This window comes from Dipodomys spectabilis, unplaced genomic scaffold (genome assembly GCF_019054845.1).
Source record: "Dipodomys spectabilis isolate Male_0828 unplaced genomic scaffold, ASM1905484v1 ptg000335l, whole genome shotgun sequence".
Classification (NCBI taxonomy): domain Eukaryota; kingdom Metazoa; phylum Chordata; class Mammalia; order Rodentia; family Heteromyidae; genus Dipodomys; species Dipodomys spectabilis.
This window is the reverse complement of record NW_024871012.1, coordinates 2,335,617-2,356,081: the sequence shown is the minus strand read 5'-3', so window position 1 is coordinate 2,356,081 and position 20,465 is coordinate 2,335,617. Positions and strand designations below refer to the sequence as shown.

At 52.0% G+C, this 20,465-nt stretch overlaps 1 protein-coding gene across 1 annotated transcript in view; it reads right to left on the bottom strand.

The window, feature by feature from the left end:
- Psat1 (phosphoserine aminotransferase 1) overlaps positions 1-20,205 on the bottom strand; it is a 28,553-nt gene extending 8,348 nt beyond the window's left edge. Inside the window, exons 1-7 of the mRNA XM_042665604.1 lie at positions 20,081-20,205; positions 15,274-15,334; positions 12,751-12,820; positions 10,714-10,919; positions 9,876-10,048; positions 8,696-8,865; positions 2,841-2,969 (exon numbers count right to left, since the gene is read on the bottom strand). Of these exons, the coding sequence (XP_042521538.1) occupies positions 2,841-2,969; positions 8,696-8,865; positions 9,876-10,048; positions 10,714-10,919; positions 12,751-12,820; positions 15,274-15,334; positions 20,081-20,140 (869 nt within the window). The 5' untranslated portion in view covers positions 20,141-20,205. The remainder of the gene's footprint in view (positions 1-2,840; positions 2,970-8,695; positions 8,866-9,875; positions 10,049-10,713; positions 10,920-12,750; positions 12,821-15,273; positions 15,335-20,080) is intronic.
- Positions 20,206-20,465: the final 260 nt, after the last annotated feature.

The window sequence follows — 20,465 nt, the reverse complement described above, 5'->3', positions numbered from 1 at the left end:
TGTGTCTAATTCACCTTCTGAGAAATACATGGAAGCCCACCAACAGTAAAAACCGGTCTCTTCTACAATAACCACCAGGTGCTTTACTTACTCTCGGGTTCTGGGTACTCTGGGGGGGGGAGCCATGGACAACTATTATTCTCGGAGCCCCGGGAGTCTAGAACAAGGCTAGCCCAGAGTGGGTGCTCAGGAGCCATTTGTTGACTGGGTGGCTGACAGGGCGGATGAACAGATGGATGGATGGATAGATAGATGGATGGATGGATGGACAGACGGACGGACGGGTGTAAGTGGGTGCTCTCCATACCTTCCTTCCAATGCTAGCATCCACCACCCACACCAGGCAACACGCTGTCTGCTCTCCAAACACACTGCGCTTTCTTCTCTCTAGGCCTATGTGGGGCTGTCCCTGCCTTCTGAGAAGTGCCCAGAAGTATTCCTGCCCTCTCATTCTTCTCACACCAAAGGGACTTCCAAAAGCCTTCCCTTGCCTTCTAACTAAATAGCAACAGCCCATTTCAAGGCCATGTCACATTTTTTAGCACTTGGCTCTGATCCTTGGACCAACTACTCCTAATCTTACATGTTAAAATGGTTCCAATAGATGTGGTGCCTATTCACAATGGAATTTTACAGCCATTAGAAAGAATAATAGCATGTCATCTAGGGGAAATGGATGGACCTAGACCAAATCATGCTACGTGAGGTAAGCCAAGCTCAGAGATGCAAATGGTGCATGTTTTCTCTCATATGTGGAAGCTAAAGCCAATACTCTAGAACATGGTGAATTATACAGGATTCTAGACAGTCACACACAATGAGACCAAAGGGGAATACTCTTAGGAGAGGAGCACAAAGGTTCAATGCCTATGTTCATCTGAGCATATAAAATAATCTTTATCAAAATGAACTCCAGGAAATGGAAACAAGAGCTTTTTCCTTTGTTGCTGTTTTTGCTTTCTTTTTGTCTTGTTTGTTCTTGTTTGTCCACAGGGAGGCATCATAGAAAGGGAGGGACAAAGGGGAACAAAGGCAGCAGCAGTACTCACGAGACGCCATGCTGAAAACAAACTACACAATTTATGGGTGGGGATGGGAGGGAAAAACAGAGAGCAAGGGAAGGGGTGAACTGTCCAAAAAGGTACTTAGGTAACTGCAGCCCCTCTGTACATACCTTTATAATAACAATTAGAAAATGAACGGTCCCAGCAAGCAACGGTGGGGTTTCCACGACTCCTCTTAGAGTGGCATCGGAGCCAGGGTGAAAACTTCCTTCAACCACCCGTCCCACCCCCCCAGCTGGCACATCCCTCCACTGCACAGCACAGACAGAAATGTGCAGTGAGCACCCTTCCCCCAGCTGGCATGTGGAGAGGAAGCCAAAGGCCAGGGCTTCGAGCCAAGCCCATTCCCTCAGGGCCTGGGGCTGCAGTCACTGCAGGCCAGGCACTCACCAAAGCAGCCAAAGTGATGGCAGCAGCTGCTGGCGGTCCAAGGAGTACACCCCCCATGAGGGAGCCAGAGGCATGCTTCGCAAGGAGTACACCCCCCATGAGGGAGCCAGAGGCATGCTTCGCAAGGAGTACACCCCCCATGAGGGAGCCAGAGGCATGCTTCGCAAGGAGTACACCCCCCATGAGGGAGCCAGAGGCATGCTTCGCAAGGAGTACACCCCCCATGAGGGAGCCAGAAGCATGCTTCGCAAGGAGTACACCCCCCCATGAGGGAGCCAGAGGCATGCTTAGAAGACTGGCCTTAAAAATTCCAAGTTAGGAGCAAGGCTTCATTTTCTTCTATTCTCTACGGTGCATGGGATTCTCAAAGGGAACCCAATTCCCTTCATTGCTGTTGGGCAGATATGTCTACCATAACAGAGTAGACCTCCAAGTATACTGAACACTCAGAATGAAGAGTCCTGGCTTAGTAACTGAGAACACACGTATGTGTGTAATTATATATATATATATATATATATATATATATATATGGAAAAAATTCTATTTGCAGATATAATTACCAAAAGGATCCTGGGCCATCTTGGGGTGTGGGGAGCCTCTAAATCAAATGATCTGTCCTTGTAAGAGACAGAAAACCAGACAGAGCTGGAAGGAGAAGGTTATGACAACAGTCAGAAGACTGCCACCAGCCAGGACCACCTAGGGATACCAGAAGCTGGAACAGGCAAGAAATGGCTTCTTCCTTGGGATCCTTGGAGGGGAACAAGCCCTAGGGATACCTTGATTCTCAACTTCCAGCCCCCAGAAGGATAACAATTCCTGTTGCTCTAAGCTGCCAAGTTTGAGATACTCTATTACACCACAGCAACCCTAGGAAATTAACGCGTGATACGTACATTCTCTATATGGATCTTGGGCAAGTCAAGACACATTCACTAATCATTTTTGTCCTATAAACATTGAACCAGCCACCAGCTCTCCCATAAGCAACTCCATTCAGAGTATCAGGTCGGAATGAGAAGCAATAAACTCTTTTGTAAAGGAAAGGGGCCAGAGGTGGGGGTGCTTATACCCAAAGAGGCCGTAGATAAATAAAGTCAACAACTCCCAGCCCAGGTTCTTTTACCCTAATGACAAGCAAACATCTCTACTCCAGGGAGAAAATGAATTCTTCCCAGGGAATTTGTTTGGGGTTAGAAATGTCACTACCTTTCCCTGCCCCCTCAAGACATGGGTCCTAAAACCTGGACTTCCTGAGAGGGGGAAGAAGGGCAGAACTCAGTGCCATCACCCCTGCCACCGGGTACAGGACCACAGCACTCACAACGGTGCCCTAGGGAAAGGACAAGAGGCAAAATGTGAGCTAGAAAGCCAGGGACTTACACGTAGAAGCCTTGAGAGTTGTCGATGATCTCGTAGATCATTTGAGATTTGATGGCGCTCAGCTTCTCCATGGCGGCCGCCCCGCCGTTGTTCTTGATCCACTCCAGGACCACGCCCATGACATAGATGCTGAAAGGGGTCACAAGAAAAACCCAGCTGAGTTCACAGCCAACTGCTCCAGCGGCCTCCAGACAGGACTTGAAGACATGGTTAGAAGCAGGTGAGCTAAAAGGCTGTAAACAAGAAGGGCAGGAAACGGGGCCCATCAACGCGATTCGGTCTTCCTTTGCTCGTCACTGTTTGGCAAACAGGTCTCACCAGGCCACGCTGGCCTCCGATTGGCAATCCTCCTGCCTCGGCCTGCCCGTGCTGGGATTATAGGTATGTCACTACACCCAGCTGGGTCATCCCAATTCTAGGCCCACCAGGGCCCATGGAAAAGAGGACTAACGAGGACACTCAATGCATGCTACAGTTGTCCCGCTAAACCCCACGCAAACATGATACACACATGTAGCACCCTTCCCTACCCTGAGGCAGAATTACCCTTTCGCTCTGGGCTTCCTGAACCCCCTTACCCGTTCTATCATGTGTTCCTTTATTTTATTCTTCTGTGTACTTATAGCTCTGGAAGGCGAGAAGCTCCCATTGTTCACCTTGTCTATCCCATGGTCCACGCTCAGTACCTTCCATGGGCAGAGACAGCCTGGCCTGACGGTGGAGGCAGGCTGGTTGTGATGGTGGCCCCCATCACCGCATTATGGCAGGAAGTATAAAACAGGAGGATCACTGCGCAGGACAGGCCAGGCAAAAAGCAAGAGCACATCTCAGAACTAACCAGAGAAGACGCACACTGGGTTCATGCTTATACTCCTAACTACTCGGAAGACTGAGAGCCAAAGATTTCAACCAGAACAGATAAATCTGAGACTCTTATCCAATTAACAGCAAAAAGCCAAAACTGGAGGCATGATTCAATTGGTCGAGCTAAGGAAAGCCTAAAGCCCTGAGTTCACGATCCAGAATTCACACACACACACACACACACACACACACACACACACACACACACACACACACACACACACACACGAGTAGTGAGCTTTCTGACAGTCACTGTGGTCTGTTTCTGAGGATAATACCTGAGAGCCAGCTGAAGTGGGAGATAAAGTCAGGATTCTACTATGCAGGTCGCAAGTCTAGCCCACTGCTATTGGGGGCAGTCAACAAGCATCACAATCAGAGAGGCCAAGCCAGCCACTCCGGGAGCACAGAGCACACTTGCAGCAAAATATACATGCGTGAGTTCTAGAAATGCTGCTGCCTGCCCTCGTTCCAAAACAACACTCTGTAGTGTCCCGTTCAACCCCAAACTGTTCCTCCACTACACCCACAAACCACACACCAGCCGTGCGTGCCACAGATCCAAGCAGAGCTGCGCTCACACTCGCCCACTTGCATCACGGGATCGGAACGGGCAGAATCGGCAGAAAGCATGCCCACTGTCACGGGCTGCCCGCAGGCAGCCCTCAACCCTCACCCTCCGAGCGAGCAGTGGCTAGAGCTGAAGGAAGCAGGCTGCCCTTCAGGGAAAAGATGACCCTGGAATGGAAGCTCCTGATCCTTACTACCCAGCTGGACAGTGGTCCAGCACTGACCTCCGGACTCCGTGGCTCCACTCACAGAAGCCCTGGGGTTGGCAATCCCTACTCCTTTACGCTGTACTTCCTCCTGCCGAAATCTTACAACACAGGAGTCTCATGCCTACTTTCTCCATTCTTGCCACCATCCACGCATCACCATTCACAGAGTCACAGCTTCACTTCTGAAAGAGCCAACTGCAAATACATGGATGTATCATCTAAGCCTGCCTGTTCAGTTTTGAAATCAGTGAGTCTGATTCTGCAAAATACCACACAGCATTACAAGAACAAACAGCTAAGGTAGGAATTTGCACCAGGGCATATTCCTGGGTGGAAGGAAAAAAAAAAGAATTCATACAGTCTGAATTGTTCAGCTCACATTCCATTTCCATGATTAAATATGACTGCGTTCACTCACTGTCTGCAGGTTCAGCATCCATAAAACCTGGTACCAGCTGTGAGCTGATGGCTCACAATTGTCATCCTAGCTACTCAGGAGGCTGAGATCTGAGGATCATGGTTCAAAGCCACCCCAGTCAGGAAACTCCATGAGACTTTTATCTCCACTGAACCACTAGAAAACCGGAAATGGCACTGTGGCTCAAGCAGTAGAGTGCTCGCCTTGAGCTGAAGAGCTGAGGGCCAGCACCCAGGCCCAGAGTTCAAGCCTCACAACTGACAAAAAAAGAAACACATGGTACCAAAACCACTTGGAGGAAATTAGGGAAAAGAGTCTATAATGAACATGGACATACTTGTTCTTGCTCCTGCTCCTTACGCAATAGAGTAACAACCACTACATGGTTTACATTCCACTAGATGTCATTAAGTAATCTTGACATGATTGGAGCGTATCCCGGGCATCTCTAATTACTATGCTATATTATATAAGGGAGTTGACGGAGAATTCTGGTAGCCATGGGGATGGCTAGACTCGCAGATGTCCAGGAAGGGTCTTTGAGAATCCACAGCAAGCAGCTACACTAGTTTGCCCTGGTTACTTTGCTTCCTTCAATTTTTTTTCTTTCTCTGAGCCAGACCTGGGGCTTGAACTTAGGGTCTGTTCCTGAGTTGTTGGGTGTTTTTTTTGCTCAAGGTCAGAGCTCTACCTCTTGAGCCACAGCTCCACTTCTGGCATTTTAGTGCGTAGAGATAGGAGTCTCACACTTTCTTGCCCAAGCTGATTTTGACTCGTGCTGCTCAGATCTCAGCTGCCGAGTAGCCAGGATGACAGCCGAGAGCCACTGCGCCCAGCTTCACTTGGAAACTTTGGCTAAGACTATGTTACTTTTATAAACTTTCTCAAGCAATACAAATGGCTGCATGTGTAAGGGCTTAGAAAAGCACCCTGGACAGCAGCCAGGACATCTTCCTGGCTGATCAGAAGCTTCTGGCTGGAGGCTGATGAATTACTTTCTGGGAAGCAGGTGTCAGTCACAGAGCCGAGCACAGAGGACAGCTGGAGAGCTGGTCTCCCCACACCCCCCTTCCCCCCGGCACTCCTTGTGTGTACACTCAGGCTTCACTCCTCCCACGCTGGAGAAGGCAGCCGGCCAGACAGGGTGAGCGCACGGGGCACACTAAGCCTTCTGCACAAGCTCGGGAGGGGCGGGGGGGGGGTGGTTTGCACCATCTCCCCCCAGTCCAGTAAGAACAGCAGACTGATCAGTACATCCTTCGCCTCTAATTCTTATTGAACTAAAAGTAACGGAATCAGAAGTGTATTATCTTTCTTCATATTGCAGCTACAACAAATTCACGATCAGGGCTTCAGTCAGACGTAAGTGGGGAAAATGGGTTGAAGTCAGGGCTTGGGCGCTATCCCTGAGCCTCTCTGTGCTCAAGGCTAGAGCTCTACCACTTGAGCCATAGCATCACTTCACACACACACGTTTTGGGGGGCTATCAGGGGTATTTAGGCATCTTTATCTCTACCCACTAACTGGTCCAGGGTGTTCTACCACAGGGCTGAGGAGAGTCGCACTGCGACCCTTTATTCCAACCCAGTTCACTTCTCAGGGCAGCAGAGCGGCTATCTGTGGCGCAGCTGATCCAGCAGAGTTAAACAAAGACGCGAGGAAGGGCCCTAGGCCTCCCAGCTCTCACCACGCCAAACAAAACACACAAGAATTAAAACACCTGACTGCATCTTTCCAACACCAAACCGAACAGAAGAGAAAAAGAACACCACAGCGTCTCTTCAGAGAGGGCCTTCCCCTGCTTGGTGGGCAGGACACAGGCAGGGCTCTGGGTTCCTGCGGGCCTTACAGTCCAGCGCAGAGGAGGGACAGGACTTTGTTCACCTGCCCGTGAGACAGGTTTCACCGAACCACTGTCAACCCTGCTGAGCTCAAAAGACTTCAAGAGGGCACCAGCCTGTATCACTCAGAACTCGGTCTGGGTGCGAGAAGCATCAGAGCAAATGAGCACCAGGATCCCCTTCCCTGGGAAAGACGGGGCACAAAATCAGGACAAAATCAGGCATCACAAGGGCTGCACAAAACCAAGAGGAAACGTCCATCACCCTTCTGACCTTGAAAACGATTTTTCTCCTTCCTTCCTTCTTCCTTTTTTCTGCCAGAACTAGGGCTTGAACTCAGAACCTCAGGCTCTTGTTCAGCTTTTTCACTCAAGGCTGGCATGCTACCACTGAGCCACATCTTCACTTCCAGCATCTGGTGGTTAATTACAGATAAGTGTCTCATGGATTTTTCTGCTTGGGCTGGCTTTGAACCTAGATCCTCAATCAGCCTCCTGGGTAGCTATGATTATAGTTATGAGCTACTAGTGCCTACCTAGCCCTTTGTTTCCTAAATGGTGTGGGAGACATTTTCCTTCACAGAAAGGGAGCTCTAACAAAGTCCTGAGAGAGGTGAAATCACTGCTGCACCAGCACCTGATAATTTTGATCAAGAAAGCTGCACTGCATTATTTACCATAGCTAAGTCATGGAACCAACCCAGATGCCCCTCAGTAGATGAATGGATCAAGAAGATGTGGTATATATACACAATGGAATTCTATGCCTCCATCAGAAAGAATGACATTGCCCCATTTGTTAGGAAATGGAAAGGCTTGGAAAAAATTATATTAAGTGAAGTAAGCCAGGCCCAAAGAAACATAGGTCCCATGGTTTCCCTTATTTGCAATATCTAGTATAGGTATGAGTCAAGCGGAAAAAGTCAGATAATGTGATGTTAGGAAAATGAACCCTTTAATATGTATTTTAATGTTTTTGTTTCTTTCATGCATGTATTTCTAACGCATTTATAAGATTATTTCTTTGTTGCTTTGTATGTCCCTCCCCCACAGTGTAACCCCCGCTTTCACTATATTTGATGTTAGTATAACCTGTGGAGGAGATGGGGACAAACAAGTCGTTTAAGGATTCAGGTGGACCTGTTGCAACAATGAGAAGTACAAAATGTCATGTCAAAACCAGCTTTACAATGTCGGTGGGGGGGTATGATTGGGTGGGAAGGAGGGGGGAGGCTGGGAAGGGAGGTGAAGGGTAAACAAAGGAGGAGGCTGCAATGCTTGGTAAGAAATGTATGCATTATCCTGCCCATGTAACTGTAACCCCTCTGTACAGTATGTTCTCAAATAAAATAAAATAAAATTTAAAAAAAAAAAAAAAAAAAAAAAGAAAGCTGCACTGCTGGCTCCAAACTTTTGGGAACACACACACACACACACACACACACACACACACACAGAGCTAGGGATCAAACCACATTCTCTACTGATGAACTACATCCCCGACCCTGAACTATTTCACACACACACACACACACACACACTCACACACACACACGTGCACACACAGAGCTAGGGATCAAACCACATTCTCTACTGGTGAACTACATCTCACACATACACACACATACACACACACACACACACACACACACACACAGAGCTAGGGATCAAACCACATTCTCTACTGGTGAACTACATCCCCGACCCTGAACTATTTGTTTGAAAAGCAGCACACAGGACCTCATCTACAGAGAGCCTTGGGTTAATGGTTGAACGGCCAGGTCACGGATTACCAGGATCAAACAAAAAATAATACAAGGCAACAAGAATTGAGCAGAGTGTGGGACACGGAGTCAAGCTAAGAGGTGAGCCGCGCAGCGGATGCTACCGGGCCGCTGGAAGCTGCTGGGGGCCTTCCACCCAGGAGGGAAATCCGCTACATCCCAGGGTTACCTGAAGCACGGAGGCGTGTTGTACAGTGAGCTGTTACCAGCCTGCACTTTGTATTCCAGGACCGAGGGGCACTCTTTGAGGGAGAACCCCAGCAGGTCATCCCGGATGATCACCACCGTGACTCCGGCCGAGCCAACGTTCTTCTGAGCACCAGCAAAAATCACACCAAACTTTAAGAAGAAAGAAAGACATGCTACTTTAGAATCACTTGTAGTCATTCATGAGCCGTGGAAGGCAAGTTCTCAACCGCTTTCCCAGGCACGGTGTTCTATGGAGAAGAGGCCCAACTCCTAGGCTTCTCTAGGATCCTGGAACCGCAAGCCAAGCCCAGCAATGGAAAGGCCTTATACATGTCCATGGTGCACCTCATTCTACATCCAAACCAACCTGTAAAATGGTCCCTCTAGGCTGTGGGTGTAGCTCAGTGGTGCAGTATCTGCTTAGCACATGAAAGGTCTTGGATTTGGTCCCCAGCACCACAAAGTAAAACAGAAACACTAGGCGTGGGGGTACACCCCTCAGGAGACCGAGGCAGGAGATCTCCACTTCAAAGCCACGCTATTATACGTAGTGAGGCCCTATCTCAAAAACCAAGAATAAACTCACAAAATGAGGCTTCCAGGTATTCTTGGCAACCAAGGAAAAACCTACAGAAGCTAACAGAAAGCCTATTTGTACAATTTATACCATTTTTAATATCTTTATCTTTTGTCATTAGAAAGGTGATGTAGAGGGGCCACAGTTCCGTGAGTCAGGTGAAGGGTGCGTTTCTCTGTTTCTCTGTGGACAATGTCACTCCTTCCCTTGCTCTCCCCCAGTTTTCCCACCTACAAAGTGTATGATTCACTTTGAACACAGTGTCTCCAGAGGCCACTGTGGCATTTGTTCACCCTTTGTCCCTCCATTTCTGGGCCTATTTTTAACTCTTCAGTGATAAAAGGTTTTAATTACTTCGGTCATCTCTATCGATCCCTGGAGATCACTTTCCCCTGAGGACTGGGAGGGGAAGGCAATCACGTCTACAAGGCAGGTCCATCAGCCTGTTCCCTGGCTTTGCCTTGGCCTCAGGGATTCTGCCAGCCCCCCACTCCCTTGGCCTGTCCTGTATTGGTAGACTAATACCCCTTGGATAAACCGAGTCCCTGGTACCCCTCCCACCCAGCCCTCTTTGATACAGCACCTTGGAAACATCCACTGGTTTGGACAGGAAGTTAGAAGACATGTCGCAGACCAGCACTGCCCCCTTGACGTCAGGGATGAAGTTGAATTCCACGCCGTGCACCGTCTCGTTGGCGCAGAAATAGACATAGGACGCGTCGGGGTTAAGGTTCCAGGTAGTCGGGTCGGGAATTTCTATCACAAGAAATCAAGTTGGAGACACTGAAATTCAGAACTGATGCTGCTGGTCAGGGAAAGGTGAGTCCAGACACTTCACACTGACAGATTCATCGCCATCGCTACCCACACCCCAGCACCAGCCAGTCCCCCACTTAGAATGGGGGGGGGCATCAAAGATGATATGCAGGATACAGATGGGGTCTTCCTCTGTGACCCAGCATCCATCTATCCCACGTGAGTCTTCTGTCTAGAAACATCTTCCCGGCCCCCAGCTCTCTCCCACACTCAGCCCATGTGGTTCCCAGGGAGCCAGAGGCAGGATGTGACTCCAGCACGGACAGGGCCCGATTCAGACTGGGGGACGGGGCAGAAGGTTGCTGGGAACGTTCTGGCAAAGGTCTTAGAACTTGAGAGATAAAAGGTCAGGACAGCAGCTGCAGCCAGAAAGGAGACCGCCTGCCTTCCTAACCATGAAGCCACAGCGGAGGATAAACAGAGACTCGAACCCGGCTTCTCTGGTGGAAGCCCCGGGCTTTCCTGCTAAATGAGCCAGCCTCGGGGTACTCTTCCCACAGAAGCAAGTCCGCACCTCCCCATCTAGAGGGGAGAGGTCACAGACGTGCAGGCCAGGGTGACCTCCATCAGCACTCACCCTCAGCTCGGCCCCCCCCAAGACTTACTTGTGTAACTCCCAAGTTTGGGGTGGACGATATTCACAGTCCCAAACTTCTTGGCCTCCTCAGCGGCCTTGGCCGACCAGGCTCCGGTCACCACGTAGTCGGCACACCGTCCGGCTTTCAGGCCGATCAGGTTTAAGGGGACAGCACTGAACTGGCCAGACCCGCCTCCCTGCACAAAGATCACCTTGTAGTTGTCGGGAACGGCTCTGGGCAGAAGCACAGAGGACAATAAATACACAAGTGCATGCAGTGAAGATGCTCCTGGTCGTGGTTTGCTGTAGATCTAGCACCAGAAACACAGAACAGTCCCCGACCCGCTCCGTCTCCCCACACCGCTCCGTCTTCCCACACCGTCCTTCCTGGGACAGCCCTGGCGGGGGAGGGGGGGCTACCACTCCTGTGAACAGAAGCACTTCCTCCTGTGGCAGGCAACACCCTGCCGCTGCTGTAAGGAATCATCCTTTTGCTGCTCAGTCACAGAATTCAACTGTAGCCAACCCCAGGTGCTGGGAGATGAGCACCTGACCCAAGCTGGCCAATGGGGTTCAGTTCTGAGACCTTGGCTCCAAGGCCTCTTCTGAAGAAGAGTTTTTTCTATTCCTGTAGGAGCTCATCCTATAAAACCTGTTGGCTGTGTGGCAAACCTTTTGTGTGTGTGTGTTCTGGGATTTGAGCTCAGGGCACTGGGCTTGCTAAGAAAGCATGCTTCTAGTTGAGCCCATCTCTAGCCCCCTTTTTTTTTTTTTCCGGTCCAGTCCGCCTGAACTGTGGGCCTGGGCTGTCCCTCAGCTCTTCAGCTCAAGGCTGGCACTCTACCACTTGAGCTACAGCACCACTTCCAGTTTTGTTTTTCCTTTTTTGCTTATGTGGTACTGAGGAATCGAATCCAGGGCCTCATGCATGCAAAGCAAGCACTCTACCACTGAGCCACCTTCCCAGCCCCTCTAGCCCTTTTAAATGGTATTTAGTTATGTTTCAGGTAGTCTATCACCCATAATCCAACCTCACCCCATGATCCTACACATTCCTACATATGGCCTTCTACACAGCTGGAACCGCAGATATGTACCACCACACTTAGCTTACTAAGGTCAAAGTCTTGATAACTTTTTGACCAAGATGCTCTTGAATCTCAATCCTCCCCAATCTCTACCTCCAGAGTAGCTGGACTTAACAGACATGAGCCACTATACTAAGATCTAAGAAAGCAGAATGGACTGGGGACAATTGAGCACAGACATATAAATAAAATAATTAAGGAAGGGCAGAGCAAGGTGGTAACGTGTTGGGAATTAAGTTTTTGTGAAGATATCTTGCTCTGAACTGTGCCTGGCCTATGACTTGTGCTCAGAAAAACAGCAAAGCATCCAGGCAGGACTTACAGGATTCCCACCGTGAGATTCTTAGCAGCTGAAGGACCAGAGGGCAAGGCTATGATCTGTCATTCAGATGCTAGGCCCTTCAAGTCCTGGGACTTGAACTCCCTGGCCTGGGCGCTGTCCCTGCGTTCTTTTGCTCAAGGCTAGCATTCTACCACTTAAACCACAGCTCCACTTCTGGAGTTTTTTCTGGTTAACTTGATATAAAAGTCTCACGGGCTTTCCTGCCCAGGCTGACTTCAAACCATGATTCTCAGCCTTCTGAGTAACTGTGATTACAGGTGTGAGCCACTGGCACCTGCCTGAACTTCTTCATCTCTACCCTCAACCAAGTGACTAACAGATGACAGAAGGCCATATTTAAGCCCCCAGAGTTAGATAAGAACTCCCCTGCCACGTCACAGAGAACGACTTTCTACACACAATGGTTCAGCACCTTTAGGAATACAACTTACAATGAAAATGACAACACACAAATGCAGGCTGGGACCCAAGTCTAAGAGTTTCTGTACTAACAGTGAATTTGGAGAGGCGCCAAGAGATGGTTTTTAATTATAGAATATTCTGGACAAACAGGAGAGCACAGCAAACAAGGGAACAAACATTCAGATTTATGGTGCACTGGACCAAAATAATAGAATTTTTTTTTAAAACTTACAACAATTCCCGCACAAGATTCTCTGTGTTGTTAATGATTTTAGCGAAATCTGATGACCTGTGGCTCATTTCTGTACAAAGAAAGAAACAAATTTTTTAAAGTTTAGTCCAATACCAAACATCTATGCAATTTACAAAGATATAACATAAAAAAAAGTCAAATTTTTTGGGCCCACCCTGGCTTGGTGTAAGGGTCAGTCAAACTGATTCTCAGATTATGAACGCTTTAGTCTTATAGTCATTGCAGAATGAGCTTTCAAGTATCACATTCAATTAACAAGCCACTTATTAACTCATTTTCAAGTTCTCATCACTCTTCACAAGATATCTTTCTCACAAACCTGAATCCAAGCACAAACGCGGACTCGGGGACAGAGCACCCAACTCCACATGATGATTTCACTTCACGGAAATCTAAGTATATGCGAGACATGGTAGCACACACCTACAATCCCAGCACCCAGGAGGGTGAGGCAGCAAGATCTGTAGGTTAAGGACAGCCTGGATCCGCTCCGACCCCCCCCCAAAAGAGCCAGGTGCCTGTAACCCTAGCTACTCAGGAGGATCTGAGGATCACAGTTCAAAGCCAACCCAGGCAGATAAGCCCCCATGAGACTCGTATCTCTAATTAACCACTCAAAAGCCAAAAGTGGCACTGCGGCTTAAGTGGTAGAGCACTTGCCTTGAGCACAAAGAGGCTCAGTAACAGCACCCCGGCCCTGGAGTTCAAGCCCAACAACCTACGAGGAGAGGGAGAGGGAGAGGGAGAGGGAGAGGGAGAGGGAGAGGGAGAGGGAGAGGGAGAGGGAGAGGGAGAGGGAGAGGGAGAGGGAGAGGCAGAGGGAGAGGGAGAGGGAGAGGGAGAGGGAGAGGGCTGATGCCAGTGGCTCATGCCTGCTCAGGAGGTTGGTATCTAAGGATTGTTGTTCAAAGCCAACCTCAACAGGAAAGTCCATGAGACTCTTACCTCCAATTAACCACCGGAAAACCAGAAGTGGTGCTGTGGCTCAAAGTGGTAGAGCCCTAGCCTTGAATGAAAGAGCTCAGAGACCACCCTGGATTGAAGCCCCACAACAGATGGACGGAAGGAAGGAAGGAAGGGCGGGAGGGAGGGAGGGGGGGAGGAGAATGGAGGGAAGAGGATGGATGGGGAGGGAAGGAAAAGATAAAGGAAAAAGAAATCTAAGTATATGCCCCCAAACCTTCAAAAACAGAAGTTAATACAAATGAGCAATATAACTATCCCTACAGTCCCATGATACCACACAACCTTTGCAACTTTCAAGAAAAGAAGCAAATAGACTGGATACTGGTAGCTCATATCTGTAATTCTAGCTACTCAGGAGGCTGAGATCTGAGGATCACAGTTCAAAGCCAGCCAGGCAGGAAAGTCTGTGAGACTTTCCTCCAATTGACCAGCAGAAAACTGGAAGTGGAGCTGTGGCTCAGTGGTAGAGCACTAGCCTTGACTGAAAGAGCTGAGGGACAGTGCTCAGGCCCTGAGTTCAAACCCCACAACAATTTTTTTAAAGAATTATAAGAAGAAAGTGAACTTCAGAATGCATAGGTTCTGTTCCTCAACAATTCAGGGGAAAGTTAGCAATGAAATTATTAATGTGCAAGGGCTTCATAGAAGCTTAGTGTATATTTTAACCTTTAGTTACTTTTTTTTTTTTTTACACAGAGCTTGAACTCAGGGCATGGAAGCTGTCCCTGGACTTTTTTTGCTCAAGGCTAGTGCTCTACCACTTTGAGATCAGCCACTTTCAATTTTCTGGTGGTTAATTGGAGTCTCATAGACTTTCCTGCCCGCCCAGTCCTCAGATCTCAGCCTCCTTACTGTGTAACCAGGATTGCAGACATAAGTTACCAGCACCCTGCATTAGTTAAATTTCTATATAATCATAATAAAAACTAGCAGTTACACTGATGCTGGTGGACACTGAAATCTGAGGATGGTGGTTCAAATCCACCCTGGGCAAGAGCCTCTGAGACTCTTATCTCCAGCTAACAGGCAAAAAGCTGGAAATGGAGCTATGACTCAAGTGGTAGAACATAGCTTTGAGCAAAAAAGCTAAGGAACAACACCCAGGTCCTGAGTTCAAGTCCCACTACTAACATGTATGCATGCACACGCGCCTGCGTGCACACACACACCTATCAGATGTGAAGCAATACATGCCTAATGGCATTATGATACAAACGTGTAGTATCTTCTGCTCTCAGATCCTATGCACAGAAGAAACAATCATGAAATCCTCTGAAGTCAGTTGTAGTTTGTACGGCCCTCTGAAGGCAGAGGTAAGGAGATTCTGAGTTTGAGGGTAGCTTTGGCTGAATCATAAAGCTTCACAAAAACAAAAACCAGAAAAAAGTTTCTTGCAAACATGTAACTGAAGTTACTAAAGATTAAAAATGTTTCTACAAAGTCCAACAGGAAGACTCTGTAGAAATTCTAGACTGGATGCATTTAAATTAGTTGACTTTGAAACCAGGACATTCAAGAATCAAAAGCAAATCTTACCAAGGACGCTAATGCCAACTCCTTTGTAGTCTAATAATTCTTTCTGTATCTCTAACAACACCTAAAAAAAAGAAAAGAAAGAAGTTGGCTTCAATGCACTGTGCACAGGTTTCTCTTTAAACACTGGAGGTTGGCAAGGACTGGGGGAGGGAAGTCCCAAATACAGTCCCCACCCCAGCCAGCCCCCTTCCCCTTCCCACAAAACTCCTTCCCCTTCACCAAGACAACCTACACAAAAGCTGAGCCTGAACTTAGACAACATAACTTAGACTTGTTCCAAAGGCGTGAATTTGCTGATTCCCTAGAAAATGTCTCCTCCACAAATCTCATTGTAAACTTGCTTAAAGCTAAAAGTACAGGATGCGTACACTTCCTAGTTCAGTGAACAACAAAAACCAATAGGCTCCTGTTATACAGGAAAATCAACTTTCTGGTCTTTTTTGATGGAAAGTGCTAGATCTGAACAGGTGGAGAGGGAGAAGAGAAAACCTGCTATGAGTTAATATGCATTTCAAGTCAGAGCTAGTGCGGCAAGCCAGTAATTCCCAGCACGCGGGCAGATGAGACAGGAAGATCACAGTTTGAGGCCAGCATGGACTACATAAACTCTGTCTCAAAAAATGTGTGAAAGATTAATGCCAGAGCCTGGGGCTCTAAGTACAGCTGAATAGTAGAGCATTTGCTCAGCATGCAAGAAACTCTGGGCTTAATAACACTATGAAAGAAATTAAATTAAAAAAGGCTGGATACCAATGGCTCACACCTATAATCCTAGCTACTCAGGAGGCTAAGATCTGAGGTGCATGGTTCAAAGCCAGCCTGGACAGGAAAGTCCAGGAGACTCTTACCTCCAATTAATTACCAGAAAACGGGAGTGGAGCTGTGTCTTAAAGTGGTAGAGCACTAGCCTTGAGCAAAAAAGCTCAGAGACAGTGCCCAGGCCCAGTGTTCAAACTCATGACAAAAAAAGGGGGGAGGAGGAGGAAGAAAGGAAGGAGCAAAAGAATGAAAAGCAAGAAATCAAGAAATCAAGAAAGATCCCAGGATGCTTAAATAACACTGGCATCATGTTGATAGAGTCTGACAGGTTCCCGAAGGCTCATTACATAACTCTTCCTACCTTTGTGAATTCAGAATTCCCACAATTAGAAAAAAAAAAAAGAAAGAAAGAAAGAAAATCTCTAAGCCAGGAACATTTGGCTCAAGCCTCTAATCTTAGCTACTCAGGAGGCTGAGATCTAAGGATCAAGCCAGCCCAGGCAGGAAACTCCATGAGACTTTTATCTCCCATTAATCAAGAAAGAAAGAAAGAAGGGAGGGAGGGAGGGAGGGAGGGAGGGAGGGAGGGATTGTTTGGACGACTGAGCTCAAAAACATGTCACTGTTGAACTGCTGGATGCTGTCAGCACTGGCTGATCTTCCGTGGTGCAGGCTGTGCAGGCGGTGAGCTGTGTTGAGGAATCCCATAAATACATGCAAGTGTCACACACCAATCAAAAATTTAAAAAGAAAAGTAAGCATGGTGCACTGGTGAATCTGTTCTTGTGATCAAAGAAACCATGATAGAATCTTTTTTTTTCTTTCTTTCTTCCAGGCAGACAGGAAGGAAAGGGAGGGAACTGAGTACTAAACCCAGGGCCTGGAATTGCAAATGCTAGGCAGGAGCTCCACTGCCAAGCTAAGCCCCAGTCCCACACAGCATCCAAACCGCTTTTAGGACTATATTTTTTCATACAGACAACATTCCTTGAAAAGCACCTAAAAATTTCTAACTAAAAAACACTGCATTTTTAAAAAAAGATTTCTAGCTTAAAACCACAGCCCCTTTAATAATCCAGTGGGTTTCGTGTTGTTTTGTTTGGGGGGTGGATTTTTCTTTACCCCAAACTACAGAAAGGAACTGCTTTTGTGGGCCACAAGTAATCTGCCTAACAAAACAGAACAGACTGGAGGAGACTAGAATACAAAACAGTGCATGCCATCCAGAATTAAACTAAAGCTGCATTTCCTCAGGATTTCATACCCATTATGACAGTATGTTTGTACCTCATCATTCTGTAAGACGCATTTCCCACTGGAGTTGACAGTCAAGAAAACCTTTGTGAAAGTCTCCCTAAATCTTTGGGATGCAACCAAGTCAGATACCTAAAAAGCAGCAACACCCATCCACCCCCCAGCCAGCTTCCTTCACAAGGCAACCAAAGGCAAAACCAAAAAACCTCCCAGGGAGAAAAATAATATACTTGTATTATTGGTGTCAGCTATCATCATAATTCACTACAGTGAGGAGGGAAGGGGCGTTGCAGGAACAGCTTCCATGGTGGTAGCAAAACAAGCCCTGTCCTCTGCTGCCGGAGGCCTGGCCCTAAAAGGTGAGCAGTCCCTTCCCTCTCCAGGATCAAGAGCCGCGTCCACCCCCTCCCCCCTCCCCCCCCCCCCCCCCCCCGTCCCCAGGCCCCCATCCCCCCTCCTCTTCTTCCTCCCCCTCCTCCCCCCCCAGGAGGCCGCATCCCGGGGAGATCTCCCCTGCAGGACAATAGACAGTTGTACAGCTCTTGGCTCAGCCCTGGGTCTTCCCCGCTGGTGGCAGCAGCTGCTCGCTGGGCCCCTGGGACCCCAGAAGCTGGCCCCAGGTCCCCTGGCAGGAGGGGGTCTGGGGGAGCTGAGCGTGGAGGAGGGGGGAGCCGGGCATGTGCTTGCTCTGTGTGTGGCCCAGAGAAGAACCTTATCTTCGTTCCAGAACCAATTGGAAGAGAACTTGGCCTCCGCCGGAGGCCGGTAATTCTGGTAATTCTATTATCACGGGCTACTCTCCTGATCACGGTTCAAACCCAGCCTGGGCCGCCAGAGGGAACGTCAAGTCTGGAGAACTCTCATCTCCAACTCACCACCCAAAAGGCCGGGGTGGAGCTGCGGCTCAAGGGGGCAGAGTGCCGACCCCGAGTTGGGGGGGGGGGAGGGCACAGTGCTCGGGCCTGAGTGGGGGAAGAGTGGGGGCACAGTGCTCGGGCCTGAGTGGGGGGAGAGTGGGGGCACAGTGCTCGGGCCTGAGTGGGGGGAGAGTGGGGGAGGGCACAGTGCTCGGGCCTGAGTGGGGGGGGAGGGGGAGGGCACAGTGCTCGGGCCTGAGTGGGGGAGAGTGGGGGAGGGCACAGTGCTCGGGCCTGAGTGGGGGGGAGGGGGAGGGCACAGTGCTCGGGCCTGAGTAGGGGGAGGGGGAGGGCACAGTGCTCGGGCCTGAGTGGGGGGAGAGTGGGGGCACAGTGCTCGGGCCTGAGTGGGGGGGGAGGGGGAGGGCACAGTGCTCGGGCCTGAGTGGGGGGGGAGGGGGAGGGCACAGTGGTCGGGCCTGAGTGGGGGGGGAGGGGGAGGGCACAGTGCTCGGGCCTGAGTGGGGGAGAGTGGGGGCACAGTGCTCGGGCCTGAGTGGGGGGGAGGGGGGGGCACAGTGCTCGGGCCTGAGTGGGGGGGAGGGCGAGGGAACAGTGCTCGGGCCTGAGTGGGGGGGGAGGGGGAGGGCACAGTGCTCGGGCCTGAGTGGGGGGGGAGGGGGAGGGCACAGTGCTCGGGCCTGAGTGGGGGGGAGGGCGAGGGAACAGTGCTCGGGCCTGAGTGGGGGGGAGGGGGGAGGGCACAGTGCTCGGGCCTGAGTGGGGGGGAGGGGGAGGGCACAGTGCTCGGGCCTGAGTGGGGGGGGGGAGGGGGAGGGCACAGTGCTCGGGCCTGAGTGGGGGGAGAGTGGGGGCACAGTGCTCGGGCCCTGGGCTCAAGCTCCACCCCTTCCGCCCTCCTCTCCCTCGCCCCCAAAAGCAGCAAACTTGGCTTTGGGACCGAGGCCTTCACAGTGCGGATCCCCGCCAGCCTAGGGGGGGCGGGCGGCCCGGCAGAGCTTCCCAGTGTGGACTGCGGGCCAGCGGCGTCCCAGACCCGGCGGACCCCGGGGGCCTCCCGCGGCAGCGCCCCCCAGCCGGACTCACGAGGCGCGCCTCCCCCCGGGGCGCCGTCCCCCGCACGCGACCCCCGCCCGCGCCCCCCGCACGCGCCCCCCGCCCGCGACCCCCCGCCAGCGCCCCCCGCCCGCGACCCCCGGCCCGCGACCCCCGGCCCGCGACCCCCCGCCCGCGACCCCCGCCCGCGACCCCCGGCCCGCGCCCCCCCGCCCGCGACCCCCGCCCGCGACCCCCGGCCCGCGACCCCCCGCCCGCGACCCCCCGCCCGCGACCCCCCGCCCGCGACCCCCGGCCCGCGACCCCCCGCCCGCGACCCCCGCCCGCGACCCCCGCCCGCGCCCCGCCCGCGCCCCCCGCACGCGCGCCCCGGCCCGCGCCCCCCGCACGCGGCCCCCCGCACGCGACCCCCCGGCCCGCGCCCCCCGCCCGCGCCCCCCCGCCCGCGACCCCCCGCCCGCGCCCCCCGCCCGCGACCCCCCGCACGCGGCCCCCCGCACGCGACCCCCCGGCCCGCGCCCCCCGCACGCGCGCCCCGCTGCCCCGGCCCGCGTCCCCCGCACGCGCCCCCCGCACGCGCGCCCCCCCCGCGCCCGGCCCGCGCCCCCCGCACGCGCGCCCCGCCGCCCCGGCCTGCCGTCCCCCTCACGCGACCCCCCGCACGCGCGCCCCGCCGCCCCGCCGCCCCGGCCTGCCGTCCCCCCCCACGCGACCCCCGCACGCGCGCCCCGCCGCCCCGCCGCCCCGCCGCCCCGCCGCCCCGCCGCCGGGCTCCCTTCTCCGGCCGGGGTCCCGGCAGCCCAGCCGAGCGGGATGCGAGCCCGCCGTGCCCATGCCGCCGCCGGGCCCCGGGGACTCACCGAGCGCGGAAGCTTGGCGGGCCCCGGCCCGAAGTTGACCACCTGCTTCAGGACGTCCATGGCGGGGCGGCGCGGCGCGGACGCGGACAGCCGGCGAGGGAGGACGAGCGCGTGGCGGCCCGCGTCCCCCGCGGCGGAGCGAGGCCCGGCCGGCTCCGCCCCCCCCGCCCCTCCCAGCGCCCAGCCGGCGCCCTATTGGCCCACCCCGCGGGCCCGGCAGTGATTGGGTGTCATCACGGGGCTCGCTTTTCCCATTGGTCGTGCTTACGGGCTCGCTTCCCCATTGGTCGTGCTCACGAGGTGCCGGGAGCAGTCGCGGCTCCCGAGGCTCTGGGTTCAGCCCGCCTTTTCCATCCACGCAAGGCACGCGGGCGGTTGCACCAGC